We start from the raw sequence: 17,701 nt of genomic DNA on the forward strand, positions 1-17,701 counted from the left end.
CCCTCCCTCCCTCCCTCCCTCCCTTCCTCCCCTCCCCTTTCTCCAGACTCAGCGCCTTTTAGAAGGTTTAGTTCCCCCACTTGAAGCCCCTTCTTTTATCCTCCTTTTGCAATTGTTGAAATTGTACCGATTATTTTCAAGTCAATTTCAAGCAGCCATTCTCCTGCAAGGCTTTTGCTAATTATCGTCTTGGTAGGATCTTTCATCATTTGAAACTAATTTTGTCTTTTGTGCATTTCATATGGCACTTAATATTGTTTGTCCCAAATCATAGCTATTTTAAAATTCATCCTCTCTCCTGCTAGGCCTTTGAGGTGATAAATTTATCTTTGGTGCACACACCTTACCCACGGCCCTAGATGTAGTAGACAGTTTTAATTGAACTAAAGTAAGGCTTTATCCTGGGGAGTACAGCATAGAAATACTATGATGATGGTTTCTTGGTTTTGGTGCTGGACAGAAGCGCTGCTCTTCTGTTTTGTTCAGCAGTCCTGTGATGGGAAGCCGTGACTAGACACATGGCATTCCAGGGCTGAGAACAAGCGGCCGCTACGCCCCAGATTGAGAAGTGAAGTTAGATTAAACAAAAATGCAAGTAGCACAGGGAGACTGAGGCCGCTGCAGGAGCATGGAATTCAAGAAACTAGAAACAGTGTTCATGCGTGGGGCAGGGTGAGACAGAGGAGGAGAAGCCTAGGATGAGGTCGGACATGCAGGCAGAAAGAGGGAACCATGTGGGCTTTTTGTTTCCATCCTCAGCACCTCAGTTTCTCGATCTGTTGAGCTGTATTGTCATCACCACTGAGCACGGTGTTTGCACCAGTTCTTGTCACTATGCTGAATTACTTGGAGGCAGGCTGCTGATAACCAAAAGCCAACCAAACAAAAACTCAAACCAAAACCAAACAAACGAAGAAACAAACCAGGTTTATTTGGTCCAGAGTTTTGGAAGATGAAAGTAAAGACACAGGAGAAGGTTGCATAGCAAATGTCAGGGGGCACGCATGGAGGGGAAGGCTTGCATCTCCCAGTAAAGTATTAACCAGGTCTAACCCATCTAGGAAAAAAAACCACATGAGACTGGGTAACCCAGGGTGGTATGGCCACAGACAAGGCTTGCACCTAATACAGGAGGCCAGAGCACTCTGGTCTCAGGCTCACAGTCTTGTGCAACAACTTGCTGTTTCCATTACAGCGGGCAAGCAGGTTTCTCTTCTGAACCATGTCTCTGATGATATAAGGATGCTCACTACGTCACATCCCTTAAAAGTTCCAGTGCCTCCTACTACTCCCACCTAGAAACCACACTCCAGGCACACATACCCTTTAGGAAAAAAAAAACTATATACAAGTCATAGCAGTGGCCAGCTAGCATTATGCATGCATCTTTTCCTTCCAAGATTCCTAACTGAAAATATTGTTGCAGTTTTCTGGCACTGAGAATGTCATCGTAGGTAGTACGAACTAAAGCATTTAAGTTAGGTGGGGGAAACCAAATGTCCACAGTAAGGGTACTGTTTTCCACTCTAAGGAATAGGAGGGGCCATCCTCTCCAGTGTGGATGCTTCCCACGCTTCCTGGCTTTTGAACTCTATATTCCAGAAGCAACATTCACCAAGTTGAGAATGGCCATGTCTTCTGGGAAAAAAAATCACTCTAAATGGGAACCATTGGCTCTCATAGTAAGCGAAGAAGAAAGTCTTCCATCAATGAGAGGGAAAACAGGACCTGACTGCCATGTGATCTTGGCTTAGGGGAAAGAGTCTGGTTAGGAGCACAGGAAGTGGGAAAGGCATTTGTTCCCTTAAAGGGCATCTCTTCTCACACTGGCTGGGTCCTTTTGCCCCTTTCTTCATGAGGACTCAGGAGTTTGTAATTAGACTGTCTATAATCTTTAGTTCATGATGTGTTCACATCATATGCTGCCTTAACTTAGGGACGAACCTATCACCATACACAGTGTTTTGTCACCAAGGCTGGCTTTGAATTTATGGGCGTTCTGCCTCAACTTCCTGAGTACCAGCGTTGCAGACATGGAAAGTGAACAACTTGAGTGCTGTATTTTGCCTTACCCAACAAAACGCTCATTGTTTTGCCTATGTGTTCATTATTCCCTTTAAACTGAATTTGTTTTAAAAGTTATAAAAAAGCAATGATGTTGTTGTAATCCTCTGCACCTGCTTTTTCTACTGTTTTCTCACTAAAAGTTCATATGCTTGATATCTGACTGAAATCCCACAGTGTGCGCAGATTGCAACACAACCTCCCAACTCACTAGATAGTTTGGGTTAATTTGTGCGTATCTTTTTTTTTGTGATCTCCAGCTGAGCTTTACAGTATAAGAGTCTGGGGATAATATTTTCATAATTTTGGGTGTATTTCAAAAGACGATGTCTGAATAAGAATTTTTTTATGTGAAAATAACCTGGGGACCACTTTAAAGTTTGAAGACGATTTATCAATTCAGCAGCTGCAACAATAACAACAAGAAAACCATTTTGCTTCCCCCACCTCCTCCAAGTTTTTGGGTTAGGCTATTCAGGTTGAGAATTTCTCACTTGAATCTGAGCTTCATATTAACTTAGAAGCCTATGGGATTCTCCTCTTGCCTGAGAGTGGCAAGTGGAAATCACCAGGGCAGAATTTCTGTAGGTCCTAGGGTGGAAGCGAGCAGACCATCATTCCACTTACCACGGTCTGCAATAACAAGCACAAATCGCAGCGAAGCCTTCTTTCTACACCCAACATTAAGGGGAAAGAGATTATCTGCAGGGGAAAGGTTTTATTTCTTTTAAACTTTCAAATGTTTAATGAAGTCTGCAGAGAGATGCAAAGGTGTCTAGGCTAGCATGATTTGACTGTAATATGATTGAATGAATGAATGTGTTTAAAGGAAGCACATATAATTAGGCTATGGGATGGTTGTAGCAAGGTTACAGAGCCCATTCTAAGAACCATGTTTGCACTGGACTCCGAAGACGGAAAACTCCCAACCGTGGAAGTGGTGCTACTGGAAGGCAACATGTGCTTGGTGTTAACACACATGTTCACCTGGCGGGCATGACATGGTGCTATTGGAAAGCGACATGTGCATGGTGTTAACACGTGTGTTCACCTGGCGGGCATGACACGGTGCTATTGGAAAGCGACATGTGCATGGTGTTAACACGTGTGTTCACCTGGTGGGCATGACAGCTGCATTCATCTTCTGACATCTGCTCGTCTTCAGTCCTCCTATGAAGGGTCACTGTGCTGAGAGGTTCTGGGACTCAAAGGCTGAGGGCTAGCCTGCAGACTCTTTGGAACCTTCCTTACATGATGAAATCACACGAGGGCGGTTCTTTGGCGATAGCTTCTGTCCTGTTCTAGATGTCACCTCCAGTTGTACCTTGTCATCACAATTCTGCATTTACCAAGTCCTTGACTGTGTGAGACCCACAGCCAAATTTCTGAGAGTGAACTCTGAAAGATCAGCTCGTATTGGCCTCACGAACCCTCTTGAACAGGGCCTTGGAATGCCCGTGTGACATTTGTGTGTGTGTGTCTCTGTGCTTATGTGAGAGAGAATGTGTGGGTGGGAGGGTAAAGAGAGCACCACAGTGCTGTTCTGTGATGCATGGAGCCTGACATGAGTTGATTATTGTATAATACTCTTTGGATATTTATATAATGCTATTGGGGGGAGGCTCATCAATCTCTTTTTGGAGGAGGTGACAGCAGTTGGGGAACAGGGGGACAGAACAAGTGCTTCCAACAGAGACAGAGACAGGTCAGGCACTGCACAACAAAAGAAGAAAATCAGATGATTATGATGGCGCTATGGTAACATTTGCAATTTATACCCGTTATCTGTCAATAGTTCTGATCTTTCAATTTATTCAAGTCAGTAAAACTAACTTACTTCAACAAGTAACAGTTGAAATGCCTTGTGTGAATTTTTTGACCCTTTCTATAGAAAGTTTAGCAAGCTGTCACAGATCATGACCCACTAAGGGAAGTGGCAGTGTTCACCAGCCCAAGAGGCATGGAGTGGTTGACTTGCCAGGGTCACTGTCTACTCCTGTTATTCTGGGGTTAGTAATAGCACTAACAATAGGATCCATGACCACATTCGGATGATAAGGGTTTGGGCCGTGTTCTGTAGATTTCTTCATTGCTCTTTGCTTAACCTTATTGTTCTCTTTCTTTCCCCCTCGAATCTAGTGAGTTTTTCTACATTAGAGACATTGTTTTACTTCTGTCATGGTCTAGCACATGTCTGCTATTTGAATAACACTTAAATTTGTTAAGGTAAACTGAAATTAAAGCTCGAGAAAGAAGAGACCAATTAGAAACAGCAATCCACCCTATTTTCTGGGTGCTGCAAATCCACTTTGAGTTACACTTGGGCTTTGTGCCTTGGGAAATATATTTAATTTTTTCCCAGCTATATAAGAAGATATTTGTAAAGTGCTTAGATAGAGATTTTAAAATGCCCAACAACCGTTAGCTGCTAGCAGCGTTATCTCGATGATTATTAGTTATTGTTAAAAACTTTTTATATATGATAACTTTGAACTTGAGCTTTTCTACTTAAAGAAGGAAGATAATAATTTCTGCTCAGTCTCTCTTGATCATGAACACGAGGACACGTTCAAATACTGATAGAGAAGTTTGCACATTGGCACAGAGTAACTCATAAAATCACGTGGGGTTCCACTGCCAATTTAAGAAAACATTTAAATACCACCTTTGGAAAGTGAGAGGATGATGAGCCTGGGGAGAAGCTGATCTATGCAACTGTAGAACAGAAGAGGACGTGGGAAGGACTCAGGGTAGACAAGCTGGTTAGAGTGGGATTAGTTAGCAAGGCTACAGGTTGGATGTGGAGTGGACTGGTCCAGTGTTGGCAGCTGGAAGGCAGTGGCTTGAGCCTGAGCTACAGAAAGAATCACACCAGGATAGACGACTACCCTGGAAAATGAGTTAGGAGCATTTCAGAAAAGTTATACAGCATTACATAATGTAGCAAGTTGCTCTTTATCTCCTATATGACTTCACTTGTGTGGTAGGAAGGATTCTAGTAATTACACACTTGAGTACCTTTCAACCTTTCTTCATCCCTAAAAGTAGAGTTTGTTTCAAGTTTGACCAATACTTGGAATCATTTTTGCTCTATTGCAGGAAATCTTTGGCTATCGGACTCAAGGCTGTAAGAAAGCTCTTTGTCTCATTGGCTCCATCTTCTCTCTTGGAATCCTTCCGCTGGTGTTGTACTGGAGACCAGCTTGGCACGTATGGGCAAACTGTGTCCCGTGTTCCCTGCAAGAAGCAGATGTGGTGTTGCTGAAGACCACTGTAAGTAAGCATCTGTTTTCGTAGATGCTGTCCCTTTTCCTGGCTATTGGGCTGTAAGGTGGCCGGAGGAGATGCCCCCAGGGCAGGTGGTACATGGGTAAGCTCCTCTATTGCTGTGCACCTGCCCAGAACCCGACATTTGTCTACACTAGGATTTCTTAAGAAGAGTCACTTCACAGAGTAGTCCCTTCAAAACTGCAACTGTAGCAAACGTTAGAGCCAACACAAACATGCTGTTTGCTGAAACAGTGGGTAGTGTAGAGTAGTGAAGTCAAAACTACAAGCTACTTATTCCAAATCTTACCAGCTCTTGACTTCAAGCCTAGTACATAGATGCTTAGGGCCTCCGCAGGAATGACTCTGGAAAAGGGACAAGGGACTTTGAGAGATGAGGAGCATCTCACTGGAGAAGCTGCTGTCTCCCTGTGCTGATAGGAGAGAGACATAGTTTTCTGATACGCTTGTATCCTGTTCTGCAGAAATACTAGGGCCTGAAACGCAGACATTTTGTCACTGAGGTCATTGCCACTCTGCTGTTTCACGGTTGTGGCATCAGGTGAGGCTCTCTCTGGGAATCTTCTTGTCACTTCCTTTGGCATTCATGACATTGAGACCACATGCATCTTCCCTGCGGAAAAGTCAGGAACAAAAGGGGAGGGGCGGCTTTCTTACGTGTTAATTGATGATACACTCCCAGTTCTCGCATCTGTATGGGGTGATGGATAGGCGGACATGGTTCTCCTCCTGAGAGAATGAAGTGACTGTCTCTTGGAGAACTCTTTCCTGACTAGCTTACCCTGTTATCATAACAAGGCTTTGGCACACACAAATGACCTGTGGCAACAACCAATTTTGATAAATCAACTTCTATCACAGATGCCTTTAAACTTCCTAATGTTGTGGCCCTTTAATACAGTCCCTTGGATTGTGATGAAGTCCCAACCAGAAAATTATTTTTCTTGTTCCTTTGTCACTGTAATGTTGCTACTGTTATGAATTGTAATGTAAATATCTGATATGTAATCCCTGTGCAAGTGTCATTAGACCTCCAAAGGGTTATGACCCACAGGCTGAGAACTACTGCTCTTTGGGGAGGGAGACACATGTTGACTTGAGCCCATCTTTCTACATAAACATTTTATCTATGCAGCAAGAGAAGAAAATAGCATCATATTTGCCAGCTGGTCAATCCAAATGAAACAGCTCACTGCCTCCTAACGAAACAAACTAAACCAAACCCCAAACACCCAAACATGCTGCTCTGAAACCTGCTATCCAGCACAGCTTCAGCTAACCTTTCATTCTCCTGGGAGTCCAACCAGGTTTGCCTTTGTTGGCTTGTGTCATGGGAGCCAGCCCCATCCTTGAAATGGATCCTGGTCTTGTCAAACCACTACATGACACGTGGTAGCTTAGGGGCCACATCACATGTTCAACTATAATTTAACTAGATATTCTTGAAGAATTAACTTCTAGGCTAAGGCGACCCAGAGGTTGTTGTATAGTAAGAACAACTAATTGGTATTAAACTGGAACTTTACCCCAAGTCTCCCATCATAAAGACTTGTAGACTGTTCAGAAGAGAAAAGTACTAGGCAGTTATCATTGGGAACTTGGAGGATTAGAAATCAGGGCCCCAGGAACATGGTAGGATGCACCTAAACTCATGGAATGGGAGGCAGGATGAAGCCCTGTGTCCTAGGCCTTCATCTAGGGCCACTCCCACTGCATTGCACTCACGTTCTTTCTGTTCCAGTCTCACCAGGAGGGCCTGCGAAAACACATTGCAAGCTCCAACCCTCAACCCTTCAGCCCTGCCAACCTATTCGATTTGGTTGGGGGCTCCAAGAATTTGTGGCTTTAACAAGATATCAGGCGATTTGAGACCTTTTGGCAAAGAACAAACACTGAGAAAAAAATTGCTATAGTTACAACTTATATTTTTCCATTCACTTGTTCATTGGGAGAGGGATAGAGAGAAGAATATTTGACCAATGACTCAGCCATAGATATTTATATAGTAAATATATAAATAAAAAATAAAGTAAAAAAAAATTTGAGATTTAAGTAGGTGTTGGAGTGAACTTCCTGTACGCAGCCGGAGCATCTTACCAAGGCAAGTGTATTTTCTGGGCTACTGAATGGGGAGGGACATAAGTATTTATGAAAGACTGTTATTTGGGTTTCTTTTTTTTTAAAGTATTCTCTCATACAATACATTCCAACTGCATTTCCCTCGTCTCCCACTTTCTCCTCCTCTCGTTCCCTGCCCCCACCCATTTCTCCTGTTTCCCTTCAGAGAAGACCAGGCCTCTCAGGGATATCAACCAAAATGACAAAACAAGTTACATAAGTCTAAGCACAAACCCTCATTTCAAGGGTGAGTGATGCAACCCAGAAGGAGGACAAAGGGTCCCAAGAACATGCGGAAGAGTCAGAGGTACTGCCACTGCCACTGTTAGCAGTCTTGGGGTTCTTTTTAAATGGTGGTGAGGATAAACCCAGAGCCCTGAAAGTGGTCAGCCAGTATTCTACCACTGTGTTATATGCCCAGGATCTCTTTTACTATGATCTTGTAGCATGAAAAGAATTTAACTCCACATTGCACCAAACTAGTTCCCAGACAGCTACATTTTTTGCTGCAGTAGAAGCAGAACCCCAGAAGTGGAGGAGCCCTCTGCCTTTTAGCGACTACAGCTCTGAGGACCCTCGGGTGGCCAGCCCATGGCCCCGCCCCTCTATGTTGCTCACAGAGCCAGGGCACAGATGGAAATGGAAAAAGAAAGTAGGAAAGTCACAGAAATGGATAGGGAACCAAGTTAAAAGAAACAAAGAGGAGGAAGAGCACTTACAAGTAAAAATCAGAAGGTGCATGGGCACATGGGCAGATGGAACCGATTTACTCTCAAAAGCCAGACCTCCAGTCCTAGCATCTTAAGTTTGTTACCAGATTTTCAGAACCTTGGTTATTTGATTTGTAAACTGGGACTATTGACTAATCAAGTATTTAGTCTTTCTTGAGCTGATGTGAGGTGATTGGTTATGTAGGTGAAAAACCATTTACTAATTGTAAGACTACCAAAGCCAGGAGAGAGAGAGAGAGAGAGAGAGAGAGAGAGAGAGAGAGAGAGAGAGAGAGAGAGAGAATGTGTATATGTGTGCATGTCTGTGTTTGTGTATATGTCTGTGTGTGTGTGTATATATGTGTGTCTGTGTGTCTGTATATTTGTGTATGTGTATATGTGTGCATATGTGTATAAGTGTGTGTATGTGTACATGTGTGTATCTGTGGGTATCTGTGTGTGTGTGAGTGTGTGTGTGTGTATGTGTGTATTGCTCCCAAATCTCCAAAATCTTTCTATTCAAGAGAGCTTGCTGTTGTCAAGGCCCATCTGCCCATATGGATGCTGTGCTTTCCTCATCACCCAGCAGGCTAGGATGCCTGTGCAGGAGTCTAGAGACCTATTCCCCCCTCCAGCCAGGTGGTCTCTTCTATTTTTCCTGTATTCGTCTTTGTAAAAAGACATACACTGGAAAGAGTCGCTCTTCACTGGTAGGTCTGGAAGCGACACCCACCACGGAATCATCCTTCAATCATGCCTCCCCAGAACTAATCAGAGATGCCTCAGCTCCCTCCAATCTTGCCTTTTCCATCTTGATTTCAACTTTAATTTTTAATTACCTGCTCTTATGTGTCATTTCAAATGGATTTGCTATGCCAGAGACTCTCCAAATAAATGAGCTTCTAAATTGGTCTTTACGTAATTAGACAAGAACTCAATTATTTCCAACGTTGTAACTATCTGAGACGTGGAGAAAAATGTGCTTTCACCATCAATAGCGTAAAAATCTACTGCTAGGCTACTGCGTTAAAACGGCAACTTAAAAGATTTTGTTTGAATTATATCGCAATAGCTAGCCTCTAACAAGTTTCCATTAGGAGGACAGAGTGACTCCTACCTGAAAATGCATTGTGTATCTGTTCTTCCTCTTATTAAAAAAAAAATCAGTGCTTGGTATTTATCATCAATCTCACGCCGGTAAGATTACAGTTTATTATCACAGATACTGATTAACTAGCCATTTCTGTAAATAAAAAGCCACTATGTGCTTGCTGGAAATCCTCCGTATTCAACTCATTTTCAGCTCTTTTTCTTATTAAGCAATACTAAGCATGAGATTTTTATCTTTTTTTCCCCCAAAGATGAGCGCAATTACCATCCAATTTCATAAATTTTAAAATGCATTTGATTCATCATTTATCTAGTTGTGAATTTTAACCCATTTTTGCAGTGTTGCTTCATTTCTATGCAAATAACATGATTTACATTCATCGGTGGCGTGAATTAAATCCTGCTGGTGATTTCCATATCGTGGTTATAATTACAGACACATTTCCCCCTTCATTGTCATTGTGTGTCACATCGTGTCACAGCCCCCTGATCTGCAGCGAGATCTTTGTGATGGGTAGATTTGAGGCCTAAACCAAGGCACATCGTCTTCATGTTCCAGCGGATGGTGGCAAGGCCAGGGGCTTTAGCGCCAATCTCAGAAACTCTGCAAAGCCGCCGTGCATCTGGCATCCTGACGGCTACAGGTCCAGCGGGGGTGTCTTTACGTAGGACTGCTTTTGCTTACTGATCCTGCCACGCTTCTTCCCTTTCTCCTCTGCTAGCTGGTCTGTCAGAGTCCACACACCCACCACAGCACAACACTTGATTTTTATCTCCGCTCTCACCTATGAAGCTCCTCTGAGAACCACACATGCTATCATTCGCTCATCCATTCATTTGGTCATTCAGAACGTTATTTATCCAGCGCCAAGCAGGTTTCAGACCTAGGCGGTGACCAGACAGGTGGAAATCCGGTCCTTATTAAGAGTCATGCTAGTGAGAGTCCCCGTCCCCTGTGTAGAGCATAGAAAGTGGGTGTTTCATCTCACTTCCCGGAACTCCCTCGTTCTTCAACACTGTGCCACCTGCTCCTGTGTGGCTTTACTGTCTTTTTGGTTCACTCTCGTCTCCAGATCTGGAGCAATTACCTCGCCTCCTTCTGTCTTTTCAATTCTGACCGTCATGCTGGTTTGGAATCTGCTTTATATTGATACACTATTCACTTTTCAGCTTCCACAGAATTCCACTGTGGTTAGTCTAATTGTCATAACACCCCTGGAAAACAGCCGTTATCATCTGTGTTTCAGGGGTGAGGCAGCAGGAGCCCCTCCCTCCATTCTTCTTTCCTGAATGAACTCTGTGAGCCTCCATGGTTTGGGCCACAGGCCTAGCTCATGGGAGGGGGGGGGGCATAAACATTGACAAATAAAGACGTGTTGCGCTGAGTTCATCAGGTTACCCCACAAATGAGTATGAAACCTCTGAGAAGGTCGTTAGCAAAGGTTCATGGGCACAGCAGGGTTATGCAATAGTCTTAACCAAGTCCAAACCAGGAAGTACTTTTCTGAGGTTGAAAAATATGAGTTAAAAAATGATGGTGGCTGATGGGGACAGGCATGGGGGGGGCGATCCACATAGAGAAACCAACGTGGGCAAAGAGCTTGACCCTGAGCCTCTGACTCTCCAAGATGAAGGCCTTTCTTTCATCCCTCGGACAATGCTCTGCTCTCACTCTGTCTTTCCTCTTGTTCGGTTTATGGAGACAGTGGTCACGGCTTCGTTTCATCCTTGAGAGGACCTTTAGCACATGGCCACAGCAGGTACCCAGTACTTATTTTAATTAAATTGAATAAATGGAATTGAGTCAATAATAGGTAATCTTATGGTTTTCACTAGAATTTTACTCTAGATACTGAAGTGAACTGTGCAGGGAAAGGCAGGAGGCGCTGCATTTTGACTCTAGATACTGAAGTGAACTGTGTACGGGCAGGCGGGAGGCGCTGCATCTTGCTTCTCTTGGTGCACATTTGCTCTTCTGAGACCCAGTCTCCATTTCATTAGACATCCGGCCTGAAATCTAGCTGGCCTCTGAGGAAAGACCAAACATTGCCAAACAGCTTTGAGGCCTTACTCTTTGGGACACAGGGCTGTCAGCAGGGCTGGTTTCAGGGGAGACTTTTTCCCCCTGGCTTGCAGTTAGTCACCTCCTCACCTGGCCTGTTCTGTTTTCTCACACTCCTGGCTTCGTTCTCTTATCACATATGACATCATGTCTACTTGAGTAGTGTTTCACCTGTGACCTCAGCTAGCCTGAGTATCTCCTCCAGGGCCTATCTCCAAATAGGGTTTCATGTGAATTTGGGTGTGTGATTTATTTCACAGCACAAAGGTACTTAACCCTTCCTCTGCTGCCTCTGCAGGAGAGTTGAGACCTTGGTGGATTCTCCCTCCTTGTGTAGACTAAACAGGGTGGGGTCAGTGGAGGGCTAGGGAGGAGCCTGCAGGCAGCATGCATTCCAGCAGGGGCAAACTCTCAGTGCCTGCTGCTTCAGAGATGGCAGAGAATTACCTGGTTTACCTACAACTCTCTGTCCACTCAGGGAACAATAAACAAGTCAACACTCTCAGTCAAAACTCCAAAGACAGGGAGGGCGATTCTAGGTTTTCTTTTCCCTTTCTTCCTCTGCCTCCTCTTCCTTTCCCTTCTCCTTCTTTTCTTCCTCCCTTCTCCTCCTTTTCCTCCTCTCTCCTCATCCTCTTCTTCCTATCCTCTTTTTTCTGCCCCTCCTCCTCTTCCTCTCTTCTTTCTCTTCCTCCCCTTCTCATCTTCCTCTTTCCACTTTATCATCCTTCCCTTATTCTCTTCTTCCTCTTCTTCCCCCTTCCTCCTCCTCTTTCTCTTCCTTCCGGATCTTCTTCCCTTCTCTTCTTCCTCTTTCTCCTCTTTCCTCTTCCTTTTCCCCTTCCTCCTCTTCCTCTTACTCCCTCTCTTCTTTTCCCCCCTTCTCTTCCTCCCTCCTCCCCTTTCTCTCTTTCCTCCTCTTACTCCCCTTCTCATTTTATTCCCCATTCTTCCCCTTCCTCCTCTTCTTTCTCCCCCTCCTCCTCTCTCCCCATTCCTCCTCCTCCATCCCCCCTCTTCCTTCCCCTCCTCCTCCTTCCCTCATCTTCTTTCTTCTCCTCCTTCTCTTCCTCCCCCCATTCTTTCACAGGGACCTTTGTCATATAACTTGGTTGCTTTGTGCTGCCTCCTCCTCCTTTTTGGTCAACATGTCCCAGTAGAGTTGAGACACTGGCTAGTCTGTGATTTCTCCAAGACACAGGGAATTCTCCATACATTTTCTAACTAAAGCCAACATTCCAGTTAATGCCAACGCTTTAAGCTCAGTATCATTGGGAAGACCAGCTGAGTCTATCAGGAATTCCCACTTGGTGGAGGCCACTATCTTAGTACCATAATGAACTCACCTCTGAGAGACAAGTCTCATTTTTTTTAGTGTCTCTTTGGACCTTTGGGATGGATTTCTTTTATCTTAAGGCAAGCACAACAGTGTGTCTCATGTGTGGGGACGGACCTCTTAAGTCACAGAAGTCATAGAACTATGGAAACTAGTACACTGTTTTTAAACTCCAAGAGTTGAAGTGGTTTTAGGGAAAGTCTGGAGTCTGATAAACAACAGACTCTACTTCATTTATCTATCAAAGTTAACCTGGTATTTCCGGGTTCAAAAGAATGAGCTTACAGGAATTAAAAAAAAATGCTGTTTCTTTTGTTTGTCTGCCAAGGTGAAATAAGTCCTCTCTGTATTTTCGTCTTCTCAAAATTATTCTTCAGTGGTTTGCAGATCTGCTCTTTTAGGTTCAATGATTAATCACATCAATTCTTCTGTTGCAGAGATGTAAACCTGTTTAAAGAGACCGAGGTATCAAAAATTCAGACCTTCTAGACCCGAGGTTCTCAGTGTTCCTACCGCTGCCACCCTTTAGTACACTTCCTCATGGTGATCAGGTGGATGGCGAAGGATGGAGAGTGGCAGGGATCTTGAGCACTCTGACAATTTAGAGGAAAGCTCACTCAGAGAAACCAGGATGGTTACCAAGATGTGAATCTTTGAGTTGTACCAGGAAGAATGGTTAGGCTCTAGCTATGCTACTACGGAGGAGAGGAGGGAGGGAGTATGTTCCTGCCCCAGGGGATAGCAGGAGAGAGGAGTCTTCTCTTTGGGATAACAAACAGACCAAGCCGAGCCACAACTACTGCAGCCTCCCCTTGCTACCTGTTGCCTAATTCAATGAACTTGGGCATCTTCAAGTATGTGTGTGGTGGGGAGGGTGAATTTCAGCTCCAATCTACATCCCCAGTCATTAACTCTCTGGCTTAGACTTCCATCATCACTATTCTTAATGCCTGAGGTGTATCAGATGTCAAGTGGGTGCCTGTTTATCGTTCAGATAACAGTTGCTGTTATTATCCCACTACTCTGCAAGGGAGCTATGTAATAGCTGCTCACCAAGCTTGTACTCATGAGGAATAAATCAGCCAACAGGAAAGGGAAATAATGTCGTTGAGGGACATGCTGTATGGGCACTTCTTCAATCCCACCTTGCTTAATACAGTCATGTGTAACTGATGCACGCAGCCGGTGGTCTTCAGCTTTGCACTGTACTTGCATTGAGAAGGGGGCAGGACATCACACCCAGGGCCGGCGTACAGTCAGTAAGCCTTATTTCTCACTTCAAGCTGATCTAGGAGAAATATGAGAATGGAGAACCTTCTGAAGTCACTGTGATGAGAGTTTAGAAATGTTCTTCTTTTCCTCTTGAAGGGAGTGTGTCAGTGAGACTGTTCAAGGAAAAGTGGATTTTGAATTGAACCTTGAAACACAGGGGTGGTTCTATTCATCGGGTTTTCTCGTGCTCACAGGACATACAGTCCCTTGAACAACACGGGGTTTGTTTTCCTCAGTGTGAAGTCATCAGCTGAACTGAAAGGTGACGGTGAAATCTCTTGTCTGGGAATGAGCCTCTTCCTCTCTGGCTTCGGCCTTTGTGTTGGCGTCTCGTATTTCTGTTCAGATACCTTAATAAATGGCCACAAATCTTTGTCTCTTAAGATCTGTCTAGATTGTTCATTAGTTTACTAACTCACAACATTATACGAAATGATGTTTTTCAGCATAAATTTTAGCCTGATGACTTCTCTTAACTCCCCGGGGGTTTTGATGTCTATTCCCCAGGATGAATTCAAAATTTATTCTTGGAAAAGGGTAATGTGGATCTCCTTGTCAGCACTGAACAGAACGTCTGGTCTCACTCCCGACCACCCTCTCATTACAGATGAGGAATATATCATAAACAGAGCCATAAGAAAGCCAGATCTAAAGGTGAGTAAATATATCCCGTCTCTGAGGTGCCAGAGAATTAAAGAATCGTTTATTTTATGTGTACGAGTTTACTTGCGTATATGTACTCAAAGATGCTTCAATGGTCAGTCATGGACTTAGGTTTTCAGTAATTCTGAGGAATAGCCTCAGAAATTTTCAAAAGGTAACCATTCCATTTTATGGCCTGAGATCAAACTTATCAGTGATGTCTTCATTCTGGCTTGTTGTAGGCTTGGCTTGTGGATATTTCGTTTGTATCATGTTCTCTGTTTTTTAGTCTGGGTTGATGTGAGCCCAGTGTGTGTGTCTGTGTCTGTGTGTGTGTACTCTCATTCTACACACAGTTTGTTGTTTACAATGTATCCAACACAGATCATCAAATTTGTGCAATGAAAACTGTCAGCATCCTTCACTTAGTGCACTTTGTACCCTAAAGTCAGGGGGCTTGTAGACTTACTCTGAGGCTGTGAGGACGGAGCCTGAAATGCTGGAGCCAAGACTCTAGCCTCTGGAGTGATGAAATCAAAGCCATTGTCAGGAGCAAAGCAATGGTGATAATAATACCTGAATTTCTTCAGGAAGACCTGAAAATACTTATTGTGATGAGTATTAAGCACTCACGGAGCACAGCTGTGGCTGGTGGCTCAGTTTGCAGGGACCACAGGGGACATTCAAAGGAATTTAAGCTGTAAAGGAAGAAACTGGAGGTTCCAGTCTGGGCTGTGTTGGCTAACAAGCCCCAGGGTCGGTTACTTTCAAATGTTCTTTCCTCCCTGTGTTTGACAGCTTATGAAGGGCACATTTTTCCCAGTGGCAATTTGTTCCAGTTTCATATGGAAAATCGATTGGAAATAGGCATGTTTTCAAAGAATTTCTTTTGTAACAAATCTCATTGGAATTTTTACAAATTATAACATTTAGCATTTTTGCTTGACTTCCAGAAAGAGGACGGAGGGAGGGAAGGAGAGAGAGAGTGCTATATGATCACTGAATAGAATTATGATTCAGTAAAAATTTGGCATTGGCATTTAGAGATTTAAACTGTATTTTCTAGCTGACATGTGCTTTTACAGTAATTTATTTTACAAAAATGTACTGAATACTTTCATTAAACACCAGTTAGAGGCTTTTCCCAGCTTCAAAATGTACCTGATGGTTGACTATAACATTAATAAATGTAGACTACACAGAAAGGAGCTGAACAGAACTTGGTCAGTAATCTGGTCAAATGCTAAAATTTATTCCTGGAGAAACTGAGGCACAGGAAAAGATAGTTGAAGTTCTCAAGGACACAAATAGAAGAACAGCTAAACCAGGAAGCCTTGAGTGGTGTTCTTCAATTTCAGCTGCACGATAGAATAACCTGGGGAAATTTAAAAATATTTATGCTCAAAGTACACTGCAGACAAATTAAATCTCGTGGCCACAGGACCCAAACAGCAATATTCTTTAAAGCTTTCTGGGTAATTCTTCTAAGCACCCTGGGCTGATAACTATTACCCCACAGCAAACCCAGAGCCCCTCTGCTTCTCTTTGTGCTTACTGAGGTCGCCAGTTCTTGGAATTTGTATCACCATAAAAAACTGCTTAAGGGAATCGGAAGAATGGTCATAAGCAAGAATCTCTTTTCCTTTCCTCTGCCAAGACCCACAGAGCCCTACTCTCCAGGGTACACTTGACCGCAACAGGCTCCTCTTTCTCCTTGCAGCCGCCTTGCTCTTCTTCATCATGTCTTCTCTAGGCTATTCTACAAACCCATTGTCTGCGAGGCAAGGAGGCTCCTGACTCATGCTAGCATCTGGGTTGCTCACAATGTAGCCCTAGTTTATGCCCCCCCCCAGCCTTATCGATCACTCTGCAATCAAACAGGCCTGTTTTTTTTCTTGCTTCTTGCCTCTCAACTAACTCATTGACTTACTCTATTCAGTCTTCATTAGACCAAAATTCTTCCTACCCTTTAACATACAGGTTCTGATGTTATCTCTTCCATGGTGCCTTCAGCCACCTGTCTTTTCTCTATTTCTGCAGTATTTTAGGGCAACATATTAATGTCACTATATATAGATGTACTATTATATATTTATTACAGATGTTTCTCTGGCATACATATTGGACTACAAAACATAACTTTTATCTTGTGTCTTATTTCATTATTAGTTTGCAAGGTAGTGAAATGTTCAGACTGCATTTTATTCACTCTCCTATTTATCCATATGGTGAAGCGTGCTGGCCAGAAGATGACTTCTAATAAAAATGTTGTTGGTGTAGAGGAGTAGGGGATGGAAAGTTAGGGAAAGAAAACAATTTAACATTATATCTAGTCCCTGGCTCTCCCATTGCTTCTGCCACAAATGTCTCCTTAGCCCACGAGTTTCTGTGTGTGCCCTGATCTTCAAACTGGAGACTCTTGTAATACTTTTTTTTTTCTTTTTGTAGGTGAGATACATAAAAGTGCAGAAAATAAGATATGTTTGGAATAACTTAGAAGGACAGTTTCAAAAAATTGGGTAAGTTGCTTCCGCAAATGCATCCAAAGAAGGCAGGCACTGTTTTGCAAACATCACCGTCACTGGATTCTCTCTATTGTTTTAGCTCCCTGGAAGACTGGCTCAGTTCTGCAAAGATACATCAAAAATTCGGATTAGGTCTGACATCAGAAGAACAGGAGATCAGGTACTACAGGCACTGTGTCTATACTAGCTCCAAAGGGCTGTGATTGGTTAGCCAGCCCAGTAGGCAGTCTTGATTCACTAATATCAAAAAAGATGTGTCCAATGCATGATCTCATACATCTTCAGAGAAACCCCCTCCCCTTTTTTGATGGGATTGGGGGTAGAACAGGTATGACCACAAATCCCGTAGAAGATATGTGCAGTGTGAAGCTCAGAAAGATTTCATGGCTTGAACAAGGTCACAAAGATGGAAACACACACACACTCTCTTTCTCTCTTTCTCTCTCTCTCTCTCTCTCTCTCTCTCTCTCTCTCTCTCTCTCTCTACCACATAAACACACACACCACACATGCATGTGCACATACAAGCACACTGATGTGGGAGTGTCATATATCAATCTGTTGATTTCATTGG

General features: G+C 43.5%; 1 protein-coding gene across 2 annotated transcripts in view; it reads left to right on the forward strand.

The window, feature by feature from the left end:
* Atp13a4 (ATPase 13A4) overlaps positions 1 to 17,701 on the forward strand; it is a 131,990-nt gene that overhangs the window by 42,299 nt on the left and 71,990 nt on the right. For both annotated transcript variants that reach the window (XM_050159957.1, XM_050159958.1), the window contains exons 2-5: positions 5,164 to 5,337; positions 14,468 to 14,614; positions 17,051 to 17,121; positions 17,207 to 17,287. In XM_050159957.1, coding sequence (XP_050015914.1) covers positions 5,164 to 5,337; positions 14,468 to 14,614; positions 17,051 to 17,121; positions 17,207 to 17,287 — 473 coding nt within the window. The remainder of the gene's footprint in view (positions 1 to 5,163; positions 5,338 to 14,467; positions 14,615 to 17,050; positions 17,122 to 17,206; positions 17,288 to 17,701) is intronic.

Source organism: Alexandromys fortis, unplaced genomic scaffold, assembly GCF_014885135.2.
Source record: "Alexandromys fortis isolate MF-2015 unplaced genomic scaffold, M_Fortis_MF-2015_v1.1 scaffold_100_1_3062724, whole genome shotgun sequence".
Lineage (NCBI taxonomy): Eukaryota > Metazoa > Chordata > Mammalia > Rodentia > Cricetidae > Alexandromys > Alexandromys fortis.